This window comes from Amphiprion ocellaris, chromosome 24, assembly GCF_022539595.1.
Source record: "Amphiprion ocellaris isolate individual 3 ecotype Okinawa chromosome 24, ASM2253959v1, whole genome shotgun sequence".
Taxonomy (NCBI): Eukaryota; Metazoa; Chordata; class Actinopteri; family Pomacentridae; genus Amphiprion; species Amphiprion ocellaris.
In genome coordinates this window covers 14,637,957-14,659,666 of record NC_072789.1, presented here as the reverse complement: position 1 = coordinate 14,659,666, position 21,710 = coordinate 14,637,957, and the positions used below count along the sequence as shown (strand labels likewise).

Sequence of the window (21,710 nt, the reverse complement as noted above, 5' to 3'; positions counted from 1 at the left end):
TTCTCCTCCTCTCTCTCTGTCTTCCTTTCACAGTCTCTCTCCTCAGGCTCAGTGTAATGAAAGTAGAATAGATTCAGCAAGTAGCTGTCCTGCCACTGAAATGATTGGCCTTGGCATTGAAGCCCCAGCTGGACAAGGGTCTTGATTGGTTTTTAGGGGGGATGGAGGTGGGATGACTGTTGGACTGGGGCTTGTATCTGGGCCACATTCAGTTGCAGAGCAGTGAGGGAGTAGAGCAATTTACGGGCAAATTTGTGGACTGACATTAGCACAACATGCCCTGCAGGAAAACCCTCCAGTTAGATTCACACTCTGCTGTTGTGGCGACACTTGGCTGTGTTTTACACATTGACTGTGTTAATGACGCCGCCTAGTACTGCACTGTGTCATGGTAAACTGTGCTTGCAAGCAAGTGTAAACAAGCAATGGCATAAATGTTTAAATTTACAGCGCATGTGTATTGAAACTAAACACATACAAAAAAAAAAAACCTTCACTTTGACAATGATGTTTTCTAGCAAAATAAGAAGAATTCATCTTCATCCACTGCTTAGTCAGGAAAAGGAAAAATCCTGGGACTTTTAAATTTGCCTGCTGATCTCTGACTCCATGTGTGTGGAAGCTCAGGTGTGTACGCTCCCACCAATCCGAGTGTGTGTGTTAAGATTTGCATCCCACGGCGGCTCCCCGGAGATGCCACCCGATGGCAGGAGATCCAATCTGGTCAAGCTTAGTAGTGTGGAGCCCTCTGTGTCATTCACTTTCCCGCAAACGCCTTTCTGTGCTGAGCAAACACATCTCGGCTGTAGTCATTAGCCAAGCTTTAACACTGCTTCCTCCTCTTGGTCTCTCCCTTCTTTCCTCCCTCCCTCCCCCAACACATATCCTTCATCTTACCCTCTCCCCTTGGAAGATGGAATCCATCCTTTGCTTTTAATCAAGTCATGTCCCTCCTGTGCTGTTGTGTCTATCATGTCATCGCATCTCAATGAGAAAAATGTCTCAGTGGACTCTGGAACGCATGTATTTGCTGATGAAATTGGCCTGATTTCCTTTTTTCCCCTCCAGTTACATAGACCTGCTATTGAAACAGCAAAATTCTTTCACGAGGGACACGATCACAGGGACGTATGAGCTTGAGACGTTCCTCACCAGAACAATTACAACATTGGTGATTACTTAAAGGACCTTTTCAGATTTCCTTCTCACTATGTCTTTCCTACAACTGTTATCTTTCCTTAATTAACAATTCTAAACACTAATTTGGCAAAACAGGACAAGTTTGGGGGAGATTTTCCTTATCCTTCTTGAGCATCTTAGCATGGACAGTGTTGTAGACTGTACAGATGTGAAATCTCGTTGAGGCAGATTTGTGAATTTAGATTACAGAACTGGTAGGCCCCATCCTAAACCTCCATCAGTATCAGCCTGTCACAGTCACATCAGTAGTAGTAATCATTAATCATTTTCAATACTAATACTAAATAATGTATTTGCAACAAGAAGAAGTCTAAATATACTGATAAAATATATTGATGTGTGGTTTGTATTTCCTGCCTTCTTCGCTGCAGTGAGATCTGTGGCCGTACTATGAAATATATATGAACGAAGCAAAGGTCAATATAAATACAGTGTCAACACAGAACTGAGTTGTGGGCTTCAGTGTGTGAACAGCTCTTTGGTCTCATACTCCATGTTACTTGGGATGCTTACAGTCCGAGGACTATTTTCTTCCCCAGTGTTTTCTCGCTGAGATTGCTCAAATACATCTTGAGTCTTTCTTTATCAGTCGCTGAAAGCACCAACCATCTGGCAGTGCCTCCTAAAGATGCACCATGGACATGCACCGAAAACTAAGCCAGCATCTTCCAAGAGTGAGGTGCACGTGCAATAGGCTCAGGTTTAGTGATAACCTTCTGAGGAAGGTTATCATTAAAGTGTCATTTCAAGTGTCATCTCATGTTCAAATAGCGAATACAATTTACCAACAGTACATTGTAGCTCAGTTACCAGGTATCCGTGCTTGTTGCTATCCTGTTGCTAACAGCAATTAGCTATAGAGTGATGAAAACATTCCTCTGTGCATGGAAAAGCAATTATGATTATGTACTCAAGAGTAACATGATTCCTGTCAATGATGTCCATTTAAATTCCTGTTAACAGCTGATGAGCAAATGTGATGCAGCCTGATGGTGAAATATGTTTTTCACTTCAGTGTATTTATCGTTGAGGTGTGGAACATGTGTAGAAAATGGAGCAAGTCTCATGTGCGTTACATAACATCAGAGACAGATTTAAATGTATGAGTTAATCGAAGCTGATAGAAGTGTAGCATTTATTCATTAACTTGGTGCTATTGTGAATCCTGTTGCAAAATTATGTTATCTTTGTACATTAAATTGTGTCATTTTTTTTCATTTCTTCATATGTAATTTTGTGAAAATTTCTAGAGCTTGACAAGCTTTTCATGCATGTTGGTTTAAAAGATCAGCATCAGATTTTTGAGCAATCAATTACAACTTTTTTCAAGCTTAGCAGCTCAGCAACAAAGTGCAATCAAGAAGTTCCAATGCCTATAAAAAGCAAAACCATTCTTAATGTAAATGTGGCTAGTGTTCCTGTGCTCCTGCCACATTTAAAATCCTCTCTATAGGTCTCATTCTTACCACTTGCATGTGTTCCTCAGTGGTCATGAAAGTTGGGTCTGCAACTATGAGCCAGATACTAAAAAGCACTCTCCAAGTTGGAACAAGGTGTAATGTGAGTAACGAGACCAAGAGCATGCTCATGAATTTGTTTGGTGTTCTCAGCGGTATGGACCTTCAATTTGTCCCTCAGTGTCCGTCTGTTAACACAGAATTCTACTGTAACATCTGGGGGAGTCTGAGGAAGAACATTCATTTCAGAGGACATAAACTGGAGTGCATTATATTTGCTAAAATGTCATTCTACTAACATGGGGCCACTCACAGTATGTTGAAAATACACACATTTTTTGACCGTTCAAACATAATAGCCATTCCCATCTGCCCTACATGCCAAATTTGGCTTTTTTGCAACTTTTTCCTCTGCCCCAAAATGAAATTCAAATTGATGTTTTTTGTTTTGAAACAGTGAAAGAAATTCAGCGTGTCAGATGTAGTGCTTGACCGCTTGCAGAAAAGGCTTCCAAGGAGCATTTCAAATATCACAGGAGAACTAGGAGCAGTGTATCACTGCTATAGATAGATAGATAGATAGATAGATAGATAGATAGATAGATAGATAGATAGATAGATAGATAGATAGATAGATAGATAGATAGATAGATAGATAGATAGATAGATAGATAGATAGATAGATAGATAGATAGATAGATAGATAGATAGATAGATACTTAATTAACCCCGAGGAAAATTCATCTTCAAATGGAATAGTGATCAAACTTAACTCAGGTCCCATTTTTGCTTTTTGCCAATGCAGACAGAACTTTATGATTGTACCTTGTTACTAAAAATATGTCCCTAAAGGATCGTAAATATTAAAAATGTCCTATTGTGAATACAATCATGAGCAGATGAGTGTACATGTCCAGATCTGCCAGATCCATCTGTGTTATCAGATTGAAATCTCAAGAAGAAATTTGCAAGTGCACTTGGATTGTTGGGTCAGAAAAGCATACATTCTCTTTCCCTTAGAAAACCTACTTCAACAGAGTAGAAGGGTTACTAAAGGAATTCACACTGGATTCACATATGATAAAATGCTGTTGGATGCCAGCTCCACAGTGACATAAAGTGAGTGACTGATGTGTTCACTGCCATATACATTCAGTTTCTTTTATTCTAGTCTATATATTCTTCTAAAACACATTATACTAAGTTATAGTGAATTTATTACCGTCAGCAGGCTATACAGTAGTGATCCATGTTCAGCACTTCATTTCCCCCGGGCTTCATTAATAATGCAGTCCCACAATTCTTTGCATCTCAGAGCTCGTCAGGAAGCACATCACGCCTTGATTACCAAACAACCCATAATACTATCTTACAAGATATAAAAAAAAAAAAAAACAAAACCAACTAATGTGCACCCTGAGCAGTTTTCCTCTTCCTCCAACACAAACACGTTCTCAATTTCACACACACACCAGATCAGTCCCCAGGAGAATGCACATGTCCCTGCTGATGCTACAAAATGAGGAAACAGGGCGGAGGGAGGCCGAGGAGGAAGAGTACGAGGTGATGAGGAGAGCGGGCGGTGGAGAGATAAGCCCCCCGGGTCTTTCTAATTATCTGTAAGGATCAGCAGTGCTCAAGGATGCATAAGGGGAGGGATTTGCCTGCCAGATCCACTGGGAAGGAAGGCCTGATTGCATCGGTCACCTCTTTCCATACACACCCATTACCCACAATGCCTGAAGCGGGGGCTCATTAGACACAGGCATATGAACGCATGCAGATGAATGATGGCGGGCGGAAATTCACGGGGATTCTTCTACATGACTCTGCTTTTCTGAAGTCTGCTCATAAAACTTCATTTTTTCCTTTTATCAAGCCCTGAAATTGTCATTTTATTAAAACGAGTAAAAACCATTCTGCAAACTTCTGGTGTGAATCAATTTTGTGCAATCAGGTTTTCATTTTCTTCATACTAGCGGCTTTATTACAACCAAACGAGATGTCATAGTACTGAAATTACAGCATTCTATTCCCTGTTTGTGTGCTCATGCATCACCTTAAATCACGTGCATACATGTGTTTACTTATGTATGTGTTAGTGTTAGGAGAACAATGTTGCTTTTCTATATCAAAAGTAGCCAGCAGGCAGGTCAAATCAGTTTCTCACTGCGATAATTATCTGCTGTGATTAAAAATTATAACTTCTCAGTGTCACAGCAAGAAGCCGGCAAATTATAGGCATTACTACAATGCTGGAGAGTATTTCTTGGTGCTCGGCTAATTCAAATAAGGATCAGATGTCTTCATTGTTCCTTTTCTGTCTCTCTTGCTGTTTCATTTGCTTTCTGTCTTCCTCTCTGTTTGCTTCACCTGTCGAAGTCAGGAGACTGGCGAGCTGTCGATGAAACCCATCATTATCGTCCTCCCGGCTGCCCGCAGGCTATCACAGACTTCACAGGATCTCACTTGAGTGCTGTTAATTCATGCTTGGATAGCATCATCACCCCACAAGGACATTTAGCTACATGGCTTCAAATGTCATCTTTTACAAGAGTGTTTTAGTTGAACTTTTAGGGCATTGCAGCTTTACATCATATCATATTTTACTCAGAAGTCTCTGTTTCTCCTTTTTCATTCCGTTGCAGTCGCCAAAAAATTATTGACATTTGCTCATGTAAATTTGCCAGTCGCGGTCTTTTATTGCCTGCACGGTGACATTTTGGAAGGATCTCTGCGTCCCACAGGGGAGTTGAGATCATGGAAACGGAGCTGAGATGTTTTCATGTTTGGTTCCCTCTCCTGAGGAGAGACTTAATTAAGAATGGAAGCAGGAAGACATCAAGAACTGATAAGTTCCGACATTGTTTTTTTAAAATCCATTCCCACTGAGGGAATTTCAGCCTCCCTTGCTTTCACATGCTCTACCTTACCTCGTTCAAATCTCACACCCTTCCTGTGTACATAGATATAGACACATAAACAGCTCAGGTTGATAGATAGACACAGTTTTTCCACAAGTGGTTCCAGAACGGCTGAATGCGGAGTAAATGGGCCTGCACCCCTACTGCCACGCTACCGCTGAGCTGTCGTTATATATGTCACATTATGTCACATTCACCTGCACCGTTCATTAACCATCCAAACCATCCATTGATACAGCTTGGAGCTTTTTTTTTTTTTTTTTTTTTACTGTGGAGATAATTCAAACAGTGCACTACTTTAGCACGTAATCCAAAAGTGCTTTGGGAGTAAATTAGACTCAACTTTCATAACAATATTTCAGAGCAAATTTTGAATTTGCTCATGATTAAAGAGACTGGCTGTTCTCAGTCTCTGTTTTTCTCATTCTGCCACACAAACACACAGAGGTGTTTCGCAGACATGCTTTGGAGACTGCCAGCTCTATGGGAATGCCTCCCATTCTATCTCCAGCACAGCACCACAGCACATGACAGACGACCACCGGCGCCACCTGAGCAGACCCATTGTGCACGTTCCTTATCGCGCTGGTCCCAGTTCTCGGCGTGCGGACAGTCCCATATTGCTCACATTGTTGCTGCCTCTTCACCCATTCTGCGGGGCAGTGGGGCTTTCGGATAGGAGACTGCGTAAGGGAAGGGAGCTACACTACACACAGTGCTGCTTATCGCTCATTCTGGAAACAGGCACCTCACCTTCTGGTTCCTGCAAGAAACTCAGCATTCTGTCTTTTTTTTTTATTCTAGCTTTTCTTGACATGAATTCTCAAATAAACTGTGCATGTGTTTTGTACCCAAGAGCTGTATCATTAAAACCACTGATGGTTCCCACTGCTTCCTGAAAAAATATGTTGCCTGGCAACAAATGTTAAAAATTCTTAACTTTTTCATGTTAGTGTGTGGCTTTGAGAATTTTTCAGCGAACACTGGATCTGCCGTGTTGAATGTGTTGTCCATTGCAGTCCATCATATCCGTCGTCCACTTACTGCTTCCCTTTAAACGCAGCATCTTTTGTTCCACAGCATGTCCCACTGAGTTGCACCGTTCCATGCAGTTCCACGCTACTCCATTCCTTTTTTCATGCCTGATTTCATCCTCTTGTTTTCCTACACTACTGAAGACCCACATCTTTAGTCTTCTATTCTCCTTGCGAGAGAGAAGGTGCTAATGGGTCGCAACCAGCCATGACCTCGTCTGTTGCATGCTTTAGAAGACTTTTAGCCTCTGTAAACAATTCGGGACCCCGCAGAGATGAAAAAGACCTTCAGTGCTGTTTAAAAATGATATTTTATCTGGCTTCATAGTCGGCACTGGGTCAGAGGAAGATAAACTATAAAGAGTGACTATTCATAACACACCGCATGCTCTCACAAATCATTTGGCTTAACAAACACAGGAAAAGAAGCATTCATTGCCTTATTTTCTACATGTCACTCAGTTCAGATCCTTAGCCGTTTTTTTTTTCTCTGTAGCATAAAAACAGGGATGAGTGGTATAAAATTTGATTGGAATGAACCTATTTTACGGCAGTACAGCTCAAGAAGTAAGCGATAACATATAAAAAGGTGTCATGATGCATCTGAATGAGTCAGAGGTAAAGACAGCTCCGACAAGAAAAAGCATTTTTTCCTTGGTCGGTTATCTTTTATGTAAGGAGCTCTTGATCTTTGTTAAATTATGCAAAGGTGAAAATAATCCAAATTACATGTTATTTGCATCTTTGTGCTGCAATGCAATGTCACTTATATATGTGCAATAAACTGCAATTAGGCCTAATTATTACTTTATCTTCTTAATTAGCCACCACATAACCACTGATAAGTAAAGTGAATACACTGATTATCTTGTTACTATGGCATCTGTCAAGAGGCAGCAAGTATATTAGGCATAAGTTCTTGAAGTTGATGTGTTGGGAGCAAGACAAATGGACACCTTAAGAGTCTGAGGGGCTTTGATAAGGGCCAAATTATAATGACAAGACAACTGGGTCACTACATCTCCAAAATGGCAGATATTTTGGATTGTTCCCAATTTGCAGTGGTTCCTAAAGATGGTTCAAGGTAAAACAAGCAGCAAAGCCATGACAGAGATCATAGATGTGTGTGAAACAAAGGTTGCCAGTGTGGTCCAATTAGAAAATGCAAAAAACCTAAATGCTGGCTATGATATTTAAAATTTGACTCGTCAGTCCAGAGCACCTGCTGCCATTTTTCTGCACCCCAGTTCATATAGTTTTGTGCATAGTTGAGTCGCTTGGCCTTGCTTCCATGTCAGAGGTATGGTTTTTTGGCTGCAACTCTTCAGTGAAGACCACTTCTGACAAGACTTCTCCAGACAGTAGCTGGGTGTACCTGGTCCCATTGGTTTCTGCCAGTTTTGAGCTGATGGCACTGCCGAACATCTTCTGATTTCGAAGGAAAATAAGCTTGATGTGTTTTTCATCTGCTTCACTAAATCTCCCTGGCTGACGACTGCATCTACAATACTTAATGTTGCCCATTTCTTTGTGCTTCTTCAGAAGAACTTGAACAGCGCACCTTGAAACCCCAGTCTGCTTTGAAGTCTTTGTCTGGGAGAGACCTTGCTGATGCAGTATAACTACCTTCTGTCTTGTTGCTGTGCTCAGTCTGGCCATTGGTGTATGACCTGTGACATGAAACCATCTTCCACAACCTCACCATGGTAGCAGAGCTTGGCTGTTCCTCATCCCGTTTTAAGCCTCGTACACAGCTGTGTCTGTTTCAGTTAATGACTGTGTTTCAACCTACATTTGAAAATGATGATCATTAGCACCTGTTTAGTGTAAATGGTTGATCGTACACTTGACTATAATCCTGCAAAATCCCTGACTTTGTACAAGTGTACCTATAAGATTTGATGGTGATTTGAAGGTAAAGGGTAGTAACACCGAATATCGATCTGATTTAGATTTTCCTTTTGTTGGCTCATTTTGCATTTTGTAAATTCATAAAATAAACAAATATGTGTATTTTTGAAAGCATTCTTAGTTTACAGCATTTTACACACTTGCCTAAAATTTTTCCACAGTATTGTATATCACATCAGAAACAAGTTGCTGTTGAGATACCGTATGTGTCCACATTAACAGCTTAGTCAGTTCACCAGTGCTCAGTGTCTGCAGCACTTTGCCACACCACCAGAAAGAATCTAACGAGTGACAATACTGACTTGCCCTAAAGCACACTGACTTTTGTAAAGGTCTTGGCTAAACAGCTATGGAAAAGTTATAGTGACTACAGTGTTTTTGGCTAAAATAAAAGTAGAAATATGTCTATCCACCATACTCTAGCAGCACTTGATTCTCTGAGGGCTTCAAACATACCCCTAGTGTCATTTGGGATGCTCCTGGGCCCTTAACCTTAATGCTCCATTGTAGCATGTGACTCACAAAGCTGTTGGTGTGCTGTGAGAGCTGCTGGGGAAAATACTTCATGGGACCTTTCATATAGGGTTCAAGTGGATGTTTTCTGGAAACTGCAGCCTTTTCCTGAACCGGGCAAATGTGTTCAACACTGCTGCTGCTGTTGACCGTGACTATTCATCTGCTTCTGACCTAATGTGAACATTGAAATTTTGTCTCATAATTCGAGTGCAAACATGCCATTCAAATTAAATGACACAAGTTATATACAACATGAGCTGACGCAAAGGATTAATTAATTATTATGTCCCGTTAAAAGCTTCAGTAAACAGGAATTCATAAATTTCATGTCCTTGACACATCGTGCATTAGCTCAGTTCCCACTACCTGTCAAGGTCTTTTTTAAATTTGATATCGCAATAGGAAGCTTTAACTGCTTTGATAACTTGAAAAAAAATTGGGCTTTTATAGGCACAAGTTTGAGTGAATGTAACCTCATGTCCTTGAAATCTTTTCATGCTTTCATGGACCTTATATTCCTTTGTCAAGTCACCCTCCTTGGGGTTGTATGTTATAGTCTCATTGTTCGATCTCACATTGTCACAGACTTTAAGATGCACTTCTGTTAAGTCCACAACAGTATAGGTTTGCTTTGCTGCAAGTTCAGCAAGTGCTTAAGGGCTCTGATAAGAACTTTAGGAGCCTTTCATGCACATTGTTAGTGTCTGCAAACCTGCTCTTCAAAACTTAATGGACATCAGCCATAGTGTTGCTTCAGTTATGTCAATAAATTATATTACCCTTGTGCATATAGTTTTATTTTCGAAGGAGCGAACTGCTGCATGGAATTCACAAGTTTTAGTGTTTTAATGTACATGTTAAATAACTGAAAGAGTGGTTGCATTTTTCCTCCATTTCTGTACATCATCATGAACATCCTCCTTCCTTTAAAGGTCAGTTGTATACCTGTATACTTTGAACTTTGAGTGCAGCAGCGCAGCATAACATTTGGAGTGGTGCTCAGTGCCTAATGCAGCTCTTCCTCTGAAGCAGGCAGTTTTGCTTTCTTCACAGGAAAATAATAGCTGAGAGAGAGCACGCAGTGATTTTGCATTTTCAGCTGGCAGGCAGGTATTTCACTGTTCATTCAAGGTGCTGCAGCAACTCAAAGTTTGCACTTTTAAACAGTTCTTTAGATGATCATCACATAAGACTAATAAACAGAACCATACAACATAGACTCCGACCACTAGTTTATTTTGGGAGCCGATAATGATTTTATTGACCAAAAAATTCTGATGTAACATATCAGACTATGTTGTTTCTACATAGGTGAGACTTATTTTGAAAATGAAAAGTAATGGGGTCATTGCTTAATGGCTTTGCAGCAATTAATTTTTGCAGACAGTACTGAGATTACCTTAAAGAAAGTTGGAACTTCTCTGCTGGACAAACTTTGTGATTATATTGATGCTAAAATACTCCGAGCATCTTTTTCAGTGTCATGTACTGTCAATGAAAGCTTTAATATTGATGTATATCAGACACTATTTTATGACAGTACAGATATTTCTGTGACAGACCAATTTCAGGAAGTATTATTGGTCATGTTCTCATAAAATGAGCCAGAGAGATAGTAAAGAAGAGGCTACATCAGTCATCTTTACCAGTTATCATTTAAAGATAATGTTGCTGATTATTGTGTATAATTAGTAAAAGGATTTAATCAGTGCTCTGTCATAGGTTCTAACCAAAAACACTTATAATGGCAGGTTTAATGACTTCTTCTGCAAGTTCTTACATGACCTACAGGTTATGTAATCACAAATTATCCCATCTGCCCTCCATTTTTGTGGACCTCAGGACTCTGGGGATTTTACCACTTAAGCAGTGTTAAAGCGGCCCAATCAGCAGGACCCTCTCGACCTGAAACAGAGGCTGCCCCCACATCCTCCGCTGGGACGCTGGTGTTTACCGCCCAGTGGCCTAAAATTAATTGGCTCCTTGAGCTGTTGTACATTCCCGCTGTCAGTGCGATGGCCTCCCCTCATTGCCCTGTCACTTTAAGTCGAAGTGTATTAATGGACTGTGTGGGCCATTGATTCCTAATTTCTCTCGACGTCGACATTGGGGATAAATATTGCGTGGCACAGTCGTCTTCGGGCTTATTGTAATCAGCATTGTTATTGATCGCCTGCCCGAGCACCCAGAAGTAATCTATTTTAAATACACTTTCAGTGAAAGGAGGGTCGTCAAAGCACATTGTCCTCATACTGGTGAGGAAAGCAACATAGCAGTAGAAAGGGGGAGACAGAAACCAACAAATAAGAAGTGTAGGTAGAGAAAATTGAAAAGACAATGACAGATAGAAATATTGCAAGCATGCTCTGTGAAATACTATATGTCTTTGCTTTGCGTATAGGTGGTCTCTGGGTGGTCTCTGTCAGGGTGTGTGTGTGTGTGTGTGTGTGTGTGTGTGTGTGTGTGTGTGTGTGTGTGTGTCTGCAAGGCCGATGGATGATGGATGAGGGCTCAGCTAGCGGCGAGCCAGACGTGGGCGCTATCGATTTATCCTTACATTCGTCTGGGAGGAGGCGGTGTGGGGCAGCTCACTATGACAAGCATTTCAACACAACGTGCCTCGACGTGCGCTCACTTACACACACATGTACGCAATATTTTCCCCGTAAGTATTTCAAATGGACAATAATTCTCTCGCCCCAGTGGAGGCATGGACCTTGGTTAGATTTTTTCATTGTCTGCTGAGTACAGCGGCTGCCTTGTATCTTACCAAGGTATTTTTATTGATCTGCCTGCGAAGTGGCATCCACTTGTTTAACATCCAGTCTAATACACTTCAATTGGCCCAGCCTCGCTTGTCTGCCGAACTCTGTCTGGCTGTTTTGTTCGATGAGTGTGTGCACAAGGGCATGATGAAACGTGTGCGTTTCTGTGATTGCTGTGTACAAGCATTCATGAAGAAATGGCGATGCGCGTGTTTGTGAAAAATTCGGACGAAGTGCATCTTCATGTGCACACTCATGTGGCTGCAAATAGGTTTTTGTGCGACTGTCAAGATTCCCCTGCTCCGTCCAGCCCATTGAGCGACAAATTAAGGCTGCAAAGCAAAGTTTTCTTCATTCTCTCCGCCCAAGGCTTTGTTGATTTTTCCCCTTACTTGCTTTGCTCATCGGGTGTTCACAATCAGCTTTAACAAATTGGTAGGGCATCCATTGTTATTCCTGCCTAGCCAGCTTGAAAATGGCCCCAATTACCAAGGACATGGAGGCATCATGTCAGAGAAACAATCTCAGTTATGATTGAACAAGATTGGATTTTAGCTTGGACACATTACAAGATGTAGATATTCATGCTGCACATGACACGGCCAGTACCTGCTTTATCCTCAAGTTGTACCAGCTGCTTTGTTCAGACCAGAGCAGTGGTGAGAAATACAGACTTGAAAAATGTCCTTTACCCTGCAAAGATTTAGTTAACAGCTGCTGCATTTTAAATATATGTTTTATCGTTTACCATTCAGAGACCAAAGTGATTGAAAGGTCATGCATGACAACAAAAAAGAGGATTTCTAATAAGAAATATCACATCACTCACATCTCAGAAGAAAACGTTTTGTTTTTGGAATTCTGATTTGAGAAGCCGGTATGCTGGATTTCCTGCTTGTCAAAAAAAAAGTGTCTGATTTACTGACACATCTGAAATGCTACAAAAGCTGCCTAGGACTCTGTCTCGCAAAGACATGCATATGAGATATGATAACAATGAAAGATTGAAACTAAATGTCTACGTGGGTGTGTGGTTAATGATGATGACAGTTATGACAATAATTTTATGTTAGTGCTGACATTTAACGCATCGCAGATCTCAGAGTGCTTCAATCATGAGATATAAAATGATGAATGGCTCCATGAGAGGATCCATAGTCATCTCCTTCTCTCTTGCTCTTTCAGGGGATGATGTATTTGGAGGAGAGGAGGCTGGTCCACAGGGATCTGGCGGCTCGGAACGTCCTGGTAAAGTCTCCTAACCACATCAAGATCACCGACTTTGGCCTGGCACGGCTGCTGGACGCTGACGAGAAGGAGTACAACGCAGACGGGGGCAAGGTTGGTGTAAGTGGAGTGGAGTTATCTTTGTGTGATTAGCTGACTCTTAGGATTGTAGGTGTGAGCATGACTTTGGCTGCATATTTCAAGTGACATTCTTTTCCCCTTCAGCTATCAGCGTCTTCAAAATCCCTTCATTCTTTGAAGCACCAACAACAACGTCTGAGCTTGCAGCCTACACCCTCAAAGTGGCTTATCTATGTATCTAATCTGATTTTACTGCAGTTGCTGGACCAAAACACCAGACTTAGTCTCACATGGCTGTGATGCGCCAATGTTGATCCATTTTCTGACACCGTCATCATGAGCCAAAGTTGTTTTGCCACATCTTCACACTCTGCTCCATTGACATAGACATGACTAATGTGCCGATCTGTTCCACTTCACACAACGTCTGTGATGTCAGTCTAATATTTTTCTGCAAGAACCACATACAGCTTGCTGTGGTTTTCATGTGTTCATGTGTTCACTGAGCTCCTCCAGAGCAAAAGCACAGGGCCTCTTACTCAAGCCTCCAGCACTGACACCAGGCTGTTTCGACAGGTCGGGCTAATACAGTTCTTACCTGACTCAGAGCAATTTAAAGTGCAGGACATTTCACATGAAAAAGGTTGACATTGGAAGTAAACACTGAAACCAAAAGTAATAAAAGATAAGGTCATGGCTGGTGACCAGGAAAGCAAGACTTGAGAAACTTTGTTGGGCTCCATTCCCTCAAGGATTGTATTCAAAATTCCCTGTGTTAAGTATATGAAATGTCAAAATATTTCTCTGTCTAACCACAAAGGTAATTTGCTGAAAAGAAAAAAAGCTAATTTTGTGTGTGTTGAAGTTCTGCAAAGTTTGCTGTAGTGGGGTGTTTATTGGTATTCCGGCATACGATGGGCTTACCAACACAGAGCATGAGTCTGTGAAGGTAAGCCGACCCAGAGCATTTTAAGAGTATCCCTTTTATAGGGATGTCAGAGGGTGGATCAGAAGGTAGGGAGGGGGCCGTATGTAAATGGAAATGGAATGAATGGGGTGACACTAGTACCAAAAGGTGTACTATTTTCTTCATGTGGCAAACAGGTAAAAGAATCCAAAGTGTCACATTTTCAGTGATATGAAAAGAGAAAATATACAAGCAACACTTGTGTTTGCGAAGCTATAAATATGAATATATAATTTAGGTCAACTACACAGCAAGTCTTTCACACTACTTCCACTCACTTATATATATTTTACTACTGTCATAACATATAATTATTGTTTGTATGCCTCCTTGCCGGTGACAGCTGTGGTCTGAGACAGTATGTTGTTGAGTTGTCAGGGCATTATTTCAGGAACACATTTTTTTTTAATGTTTTTTTTAAAATTTGGCCCAAACATTTATGTGGACTGAAGAATTATCTATGTAGATTGTGGATGCCAAAGGTCATCTTGACCTTATAAGACACATCTCTGGCCATAACTCAAGACATCACACATTAATTATGATTAAACTTTACATAGTTATTAAACAGGCTAAAATCATGATGTGATGATAATTTCAATTGTGAAGATCAAAGGTCAACTCCAATGTGTCATAATAATGCTTTGTAAAAATACTTTTCTGGCTGCATTCAGCACCTTAACACAGGAACAGAAGAAGAAACTGAGACATTTCTTCACACTTGATTTGGCAACGCCCTGAAAATGTTTTTTTTTTCAAGATGTCTGTGAAGCATCCACATTTCCAGATTTGTAGCTTCTTAGCAGCAGCATTCATAGTGGAACCATTCTACTGTCAGGGCCACAACTTTGTGTTCTGTGAGAATCAGTTTTATTAATACCTTAAGAGCTAAATTCCTTACTACACCTATGATACGAGTCTGGCCAGATGGATACTGTGACTTCACTGGTTGATGTAAGGCAGTAAGTCTAGTTTACCTTTGAATTTCTAATATTTGTTGTTTTTTTTTTAGTTTTATTCTGTTCTGTACACTAGTCTTCTTTTATATATATATATATATATATATATATATATATATATATATATATATATATATATATATATATATATATATATGTATATTGTGAAACAAAATGATAAATTAATCCTGAGTCAAAAATAGAGATGGAAGTATCAAGTTATTTTCACTTTTAGATTGTGTCCAAACTAAAACAATGATAAATAATTGTTATTTCCAACCATTGTTCATGGCCAAATACAGAATAGAGAGCTTTGAAAATATCAGCATTAGTAAAATAATAAAGTTAAGACCCTCTATTGTTCTCTGGGATGACTCATTTCGAAGATCAGTTACTGTGATTAAACTGTGTTCATCTTTATTTTGTATGGCAACTCTGTAAACATGAGCGACCATGCACGTCACATGCAAAACGGCCAGATAATTGCCTTGTTCAGCGGATAGCTAAAAATCCTCCTGTACAGTCAGTATGGAAATCAGATGGCAGTTAGGATACGGCAATGTGTGCCATTTTCCTTGTCAAGGGACCTGTTGCTATTACCATTTCACACCCTGTCTGTGCTGAAGCTAAAGGGCTATTGAGATAATGTGAGACAAATGGCCGATGCAATCTCATTTAGTATTTTAGCTCACATACTATTGATGATCCCTGGGTGGGAGAGAATCCAATCAATCACAATACTTGAGTAATATTGAGCAAAGCAAAACCATGGTTGAAAGCTTTGTCGATTTCCCAATATCTCCCAAATGCTTGACTAAAAGACAGAGCTGCTGTTGAGCAAAACAGTAAAATGGAAAATTGTAATTCCGGTGTAAATAAATGAGATTAATAAGAAGCTTTGGATTTTTGTCTTTATATGCCTATCTGTCTCCCCTCAGATGCCCATTAAATGGATGGCTCTGGAGTGCATCCACTACAGGAAGTTCACCCATCAGAGTGACGTATGGAGCTATGGTGGGTGCTTTGTGTGGGAGGAAAGAAGTCAATGACCTGAAAGCCTGTTTCCCATATTTGCATTTTCGTCACCCTTTATCTGCATGCTTACCTTGTTCTCTGTCATGTCTCTTCCGGTCTTGTCTTGTTTTTCCCCCTACGACACACTCCAGGAGTGACCATTTGGGAGCTGATGACGTTCGGAGGCAAACCCTACGACGGCATCCCCACACGAGAGATCCCAGACATCCTAGAGAAAGGGGAACGCCTGCCCCAGCCGCCCATTTGCACCATCGATGTCTACATGGTCATGGTCAAATGTGAGTAACAGACACAAACACATTGGCTAAAATGCAAAATTCATATTTGTGCAATGTATGGTTCATATGAGGTAGGAAGCACTGAATTGTACTAATAGAGTGCCATATTGTTTCTTTAGTTTTTTCTAGAAAAATAGCCTTCTTAACCCCAAAACCTAACAGCAAATTTCAAAAGCATGTTATTTTGTTTGAAAGATGATGATGATAATTTTACCATTTATTGGCACTATAAACTGTAAAAACTGTAAGGATCATTGAATTTTCAATTTGATCTACTCATCTGTGATGTGCTGATTTCAAAACGTAACCAGCTAGAGGTTAAAAATCAGGATATTGAATCAAAATCACATTGATCAACATGTACAATTAAAAAAATGCCCAAAAAAGCAATTTGCACTAAACCAATTCTGTACAAAACAAAACATTCTGCGATCCTTGGGGCAAAAGTCACAGAAATTTTAGTTTCCGGCTGAACTGCAGGCTCTATAGACAGAGTAGATAGGAGACAAGTAATTGTAGAAATATCTATAGTATGTTGTCACTATTTTTTTCAGTAAATTGGTAACACCTGTGGGCACTTGGAAGAGTGTTGGACATGTTGACTCTAGGTTTTGTCTATGTTTGTTCAATAAGAAATAAAAAAAAAATTCAAATATAGTCTTTATGTTGTTTTTTACGATTTATTGCATTATTACTGTCCTGCTGCACAGAAGACACTTATAAGCTCTATTTCTAGCAGTGGTTGGGCTGTTTCCAAACACGTACAGGATTTATATTGCAGTGAAAAATGAGCTATCAGTGAGTAAAAATTAGGAGCTGTGTCACTAATGGCTTCCCGGTTTCACTTTTGGATAGTTCTATAAATTAAATACCTACAAAAATGTCAAAATACATTCATGAAATTATGACAACATTCTTTCAATTAAATAGCAATGTCACAAAGTGTAATAGTTGTGCAATGGCCTAATGATTCAAGAGATTTTAAAAGGAGAGTTACTTAATTATATATAGAATTGCATTGTCTGATCTTCTCATTGTATGTGTCACCAAACTGTGTCACTAAACTGTGCCTCCATACAATTCACTATAAAAGAATTACTATCTAAAAATTCAGTTGTTACAAATCACATCTCTCCAAACCTTGTTGTCACAGGTAGCAGCATTAAGTAGAGTGTTACAGAGCTGCAGTCCAAAACACTGAGACATAATCTTGTTTTTTATTTTTAAATCGTGTTTATACACTGGTGCAACTGAGGTGTCACAGATGAGTTGTAGTTTAATAAAAGGTTTCATGCTTTTAATATTCAGCTGGTGAGAAGTGAACTGTGGTGCTTCATTTCAAGGCCAGAAGACAAGTTGTTATATAAAGAGAAGGGAAAGAGTCAAACTGTGTTGTCAGGAAACTGTGATCAGAAGCTCATTCATGGTCTATAACATGCAGCCTGGTCTTCACCAGGGACTCTGCCCACATCCCTTGTTGGTGTCATCTTCCATCTGGACAACCACACCTCTTTCCCGGGCCGAACTTACTCCCAAGTCTCCCTCCAGCCCGTACAACTCGTCCAAAAACCAGCCTTCTCTTTATCCTCCACAAATTTTCCCATGTCTCTCCCATCTTGCACTCCTCCTGGCTGAACGCAGACTCCTGGTGCTACAGAGTGATCCACCCTCCCATATTTCCAGGAAACAGTCCAGGCATTTATGCCAAACCATGCTTTCAGCTCTGCCAGCTATTGACTGCTTGGCTATCTTTCCTTGCACCAGGCTGGTCATCACTCCACTCTGTCTGAACCATGGCGGAGTCACTGTTTTGTCACTCACTCGGTCTTCTCTTAGCTAAAAGTCTCATAAAAATGACCTCACAGCCATATCTACCCACTGACTTCCTTATTTTTCTCTTTGATTGCAGTTCTTACTTTTTTGTATTATTATTTTGTCTGTATTGCACAAATATCGCATCTGCATTATGACTAGAGTTCTTGTTCCTGGCTGCCTGTAGCCCAGTGAATTTAAACTTATTCCACTGTTGCGCTCATTGTGATTCACCCTGCAGTTAGCCTAAAATGCCAAATGTGTTGAAAGAGAATAATGCGATCCAGCTTAGAGCTTGATATCAAAACATATTCCCTTGACAAAACTGTTAATCCAACTCAAATGTCATAATATCTGATAGTTGCCAATGGCTTTTGACAGTACAGAAGCAAACCATGAAAGCCCTGCAGCCATCTAGCCTAATAACGATGCCAATTTACTCTTCTTTCCCCCTGGAAGGGGTGAAATAAATCTTACGTGCTGTTTAAATCTGTCTGGACAATAACGTTGAAACTTCTGTGGTCAAAGGGATTCCCTTTAACTTAACAAACAGCAAAAATGCTTCTGTTCTCCAGATTTATTGCAGACTGATATTCAGTAGAAGCAAATGTTTTGAGCCCTAAACATAAAGGGAGCTTTAAAAATAATGGCATAAATAGTTTTAATTGAACAATTAACTTCATTCATTCATTCTTAATTCATTTCTTCATTCATTTTGACTGTCTCAGTTGCCTCTGTGTCTTCATTTAATCCCAGGCTGATTTGTTCTTCTTTTTGCTGAAGATAGTCCCATGCAACTCTGTATATTTGAGCTCCAGTCTTAGCATATCCTTCCTACCGGCCTAAAATCTCCTCTCAAAACCATATTTACGAACACCCCACAATCACTAAAGAGCTGAGTGGCATCACTGCAAAGATCGAGGCTAGTAAAGCTCACAGCAGGGTCATCCAGACCGGTCAGAAGCCAGATGGAAGCTCAGCAATTGGCGGCATTAATTCTAATTACATGTTGACTGAAAGCCATTGTTTGTGATCTAGTATGCCGTCACACTGTGTGCCTCTGAGCCTCAGTGCCACCCCAATAAAAATAAAGTAGAGTCTGATTGCTGGAGTAATTGCATCTAATTTAGGTAATGTGCCTGCGTGGGGCGCTACAAGTGGAAATAATATGAGCTGAACAAAGTTAGACAGGCGAAGGGGAGATGGTTTTGGATGGAAAGTGGTGTTGGCACAGCTCAAATTAGGAGCCTCGGAAAAGAAACATACATTTGTCAACAGATCCTGATTTGATAATGAGCATTCAATGTTTTACGTAAGTTTTTATCTTTGAAATGAAGTTAAATGAAAAAGCTGCATTCTTGGAGCCCTCTGAGATTCACCTCGGCAGCACTTTAGTCATCAGTGTTGTACAATATGTTCTGCAGATTCACACACTGAAATCAGCAGCTCAGCTTTCTTACTGTCTAATCTGCGGCGAGACACCACCTGCCGTTTCTCTTCACCTTCAGGGTTTTGCTGTGTTTACTGTAGCCTCAGGGAGAGAAATGTTGGCTTGAGACTGAAATGAAAAACACTTTCCTCTTCATTTATAACTACCTCTGAGTTACCCTTGAGCAAAGCCCTTAGCTCTCAAAATGTATAAAACTTAATTAAAGTGAACATTGGTGTTGCTCTTTCAGCATTCTGAGGAGGTTAAAGGATCACATTACTACAATTGTATTGAGTGTATTAGTTTAGTGGAATTTATACAGAAATAAAGAAGGATAATACTTTAGCAAGCCTCAACATTTTTTTTTCTTTTAAAGACAACTACTGTATGGTACACTTATTTAAGAAACAATGGGTACAATCTGCCAAACTTGCAAGTGTTTTCACTGTTTCTTAACCATTTGTTTATGCTGTGTATTTTATCGTATGTTTTTTCAAATATGGTGTTGGTTTGAAATTAAATTTCTAAAATGGGTTCCCTGTAGTATTCATACATCCAGCCACAGACAGGTGGTTGAATAAAACCAAATGACAGCAAGTAATCGAATGTCAAGACTGATCTTTCTGAGAAATAACTAAAAACAACAACTGAAGGCTAACGAGACAATTAATAAATGTGTTCTGTTGGATCTTGTTTATCTCTCTGACCTCTTTATCTTTTTCCAATCCCCCAATATCCCTCTCCTGTTTTGTCTTTCTCTTTGTCTTCCCTAGGCTGGATGATTGATGCAGACAGCAGGCCAAAGTTCAAAGAGCTGGCTGCTGAGTTCTGCAGAATGGCCCGTGACCCCCAACGATACCTGGTTATTCAGGTGTGTTTGCCACAGCAGGCTCACAGTCGCGCTTGATAATAAGGCTTTTCTGTGCAACTATGTGGATGCTGGGCAATTAAATGTATCTGATGTGATTTTCTGATATGCATAGTATGACTCCGACATTTTCAAGCATCTGTAGTGCCAGTTAAATTAAGTTAAAGACTCTGCGTGCAACCTTTCTAAATCACTGGATATTGCTAGAACATGAGCATCTCAGACCAAAACTTACAGGCATCAAGAGGCCATGCCTCCCCGCTCCCTCTGTACACAAGAGCCAGCAAAAATAATCATGTCACAACTATTAGCTTACAGTGGCATTGTAAAATGCACTAAATGACTGCAATGAGTTTTTGTTAACACAAATGTTATCTTCATTTTTCCTGTCTCCTTCATTACGCTTTTGTCTGTTCTGCTCTGTGTGTGTCTGTTTCCATGTTTTTTTGCACTGGAGCATATCTATGGACAGACCAGGTCCATGCACAGATGAACACACAAAGCAGCACAGATGCAAGTAGAGAAAGACTAGTGGAGGATAGCCCCAAATACGCAATAAATACTCTCAGACTGAGATGAAATTAAATGAGTGTTAGGTCTCCAACACGCCACTATATATTTACATAGCAGCTTGCAACAACTGTTTGCTGCTTTATCGATGCTATATTTATGTTGAAAATCTTGCGTATTGCTCCTTTAAAAAAGTCATTTGTCTGATTCAGGGAGATGACCGTATGAAGCTGCCCAGCCCCAATGACAGCAAGTTCTTCCAGAGCCTGCTGGATGAAGAAGACCTTGATGACTTGATGGATGCTGAGGAGTATCTGGTGCCTCGAGGTTTCAACATGGCTCCTCAGTCATGCACAACCAGGCCTCGAGTTGACTCCAACCGAGTAAGAACGAAGTTGACGTATTGGGAACATAATCTAAATATGCGGCGTTACATTCTTTTTTAAGAATGTAACGTCACATGTAATCAGGTGTTTTAATAAAACTACACCTCAGATCTCCTCTAGAGCTCTACTGACTTGAAAAATCTCTCCTTTCTAGTCATAAACTGCCGAACGGACTGTCCTCTATAAGTGCTCAAGGTGCTTAAGAACTTTCAATACACTGATGATTTTCCTCTGCTAATGGCCCACCTCCATCATTTCCATCCCAGCGTGTGTGGCTTAAACCTGCGCTCTTTATGCGCTAGCTCCCCAGGCCCCGGGTTTCATTACTCAGAGCTCCATAAGCAAATAACA

The 21,710-nt window shown here is 40.3% G+C and overlaps 1 protein-coding gene across 4 annotated transcripts in view; it reads left to right on the top strand.

The window, feature by feature from the left end:
- Nucleotides 1-21,710, top strand: part of LOC111571821 (receptor tyrosine-protein kinase erbB-4-like) — a 329,715-nt gene that overhangs the window by 297,431 nt on the left and 10,574 nt on the right. For 3 of the 4 annotated variants that reach the window (XM_055008641.1, XM_055008640.1, XM_055008642.1), the window contains 5 exons: nucleotides 12,993-13,154; nucleotides 15,980-16,055; nucleotides 16,208-16,354; nucleotides 20,369-20,466; nucleotides 21,186-21,356. In XM_055008641.1, coding sequence (XP_054864616.1) covers nucleotides 12,993-13,154; nucleotides 15,980-16,055; nucleotides 16,208-16,354; nucleotides 20,369-20,466; nucleotides 21,186-21,356 — 654 coding nt within the window. The remainder of the gene's footprint in view (nucleotides 1-12,992; nucleotides 13,155-15,979; nucleotides 16,056-16,207; nucleotides 16,355-20,368; nucleotides 20,467-21,185; nucleotides 21,357-21,710) is intronic. The other variant, XM_055008643.1, reaches the window with a different exon arrangement.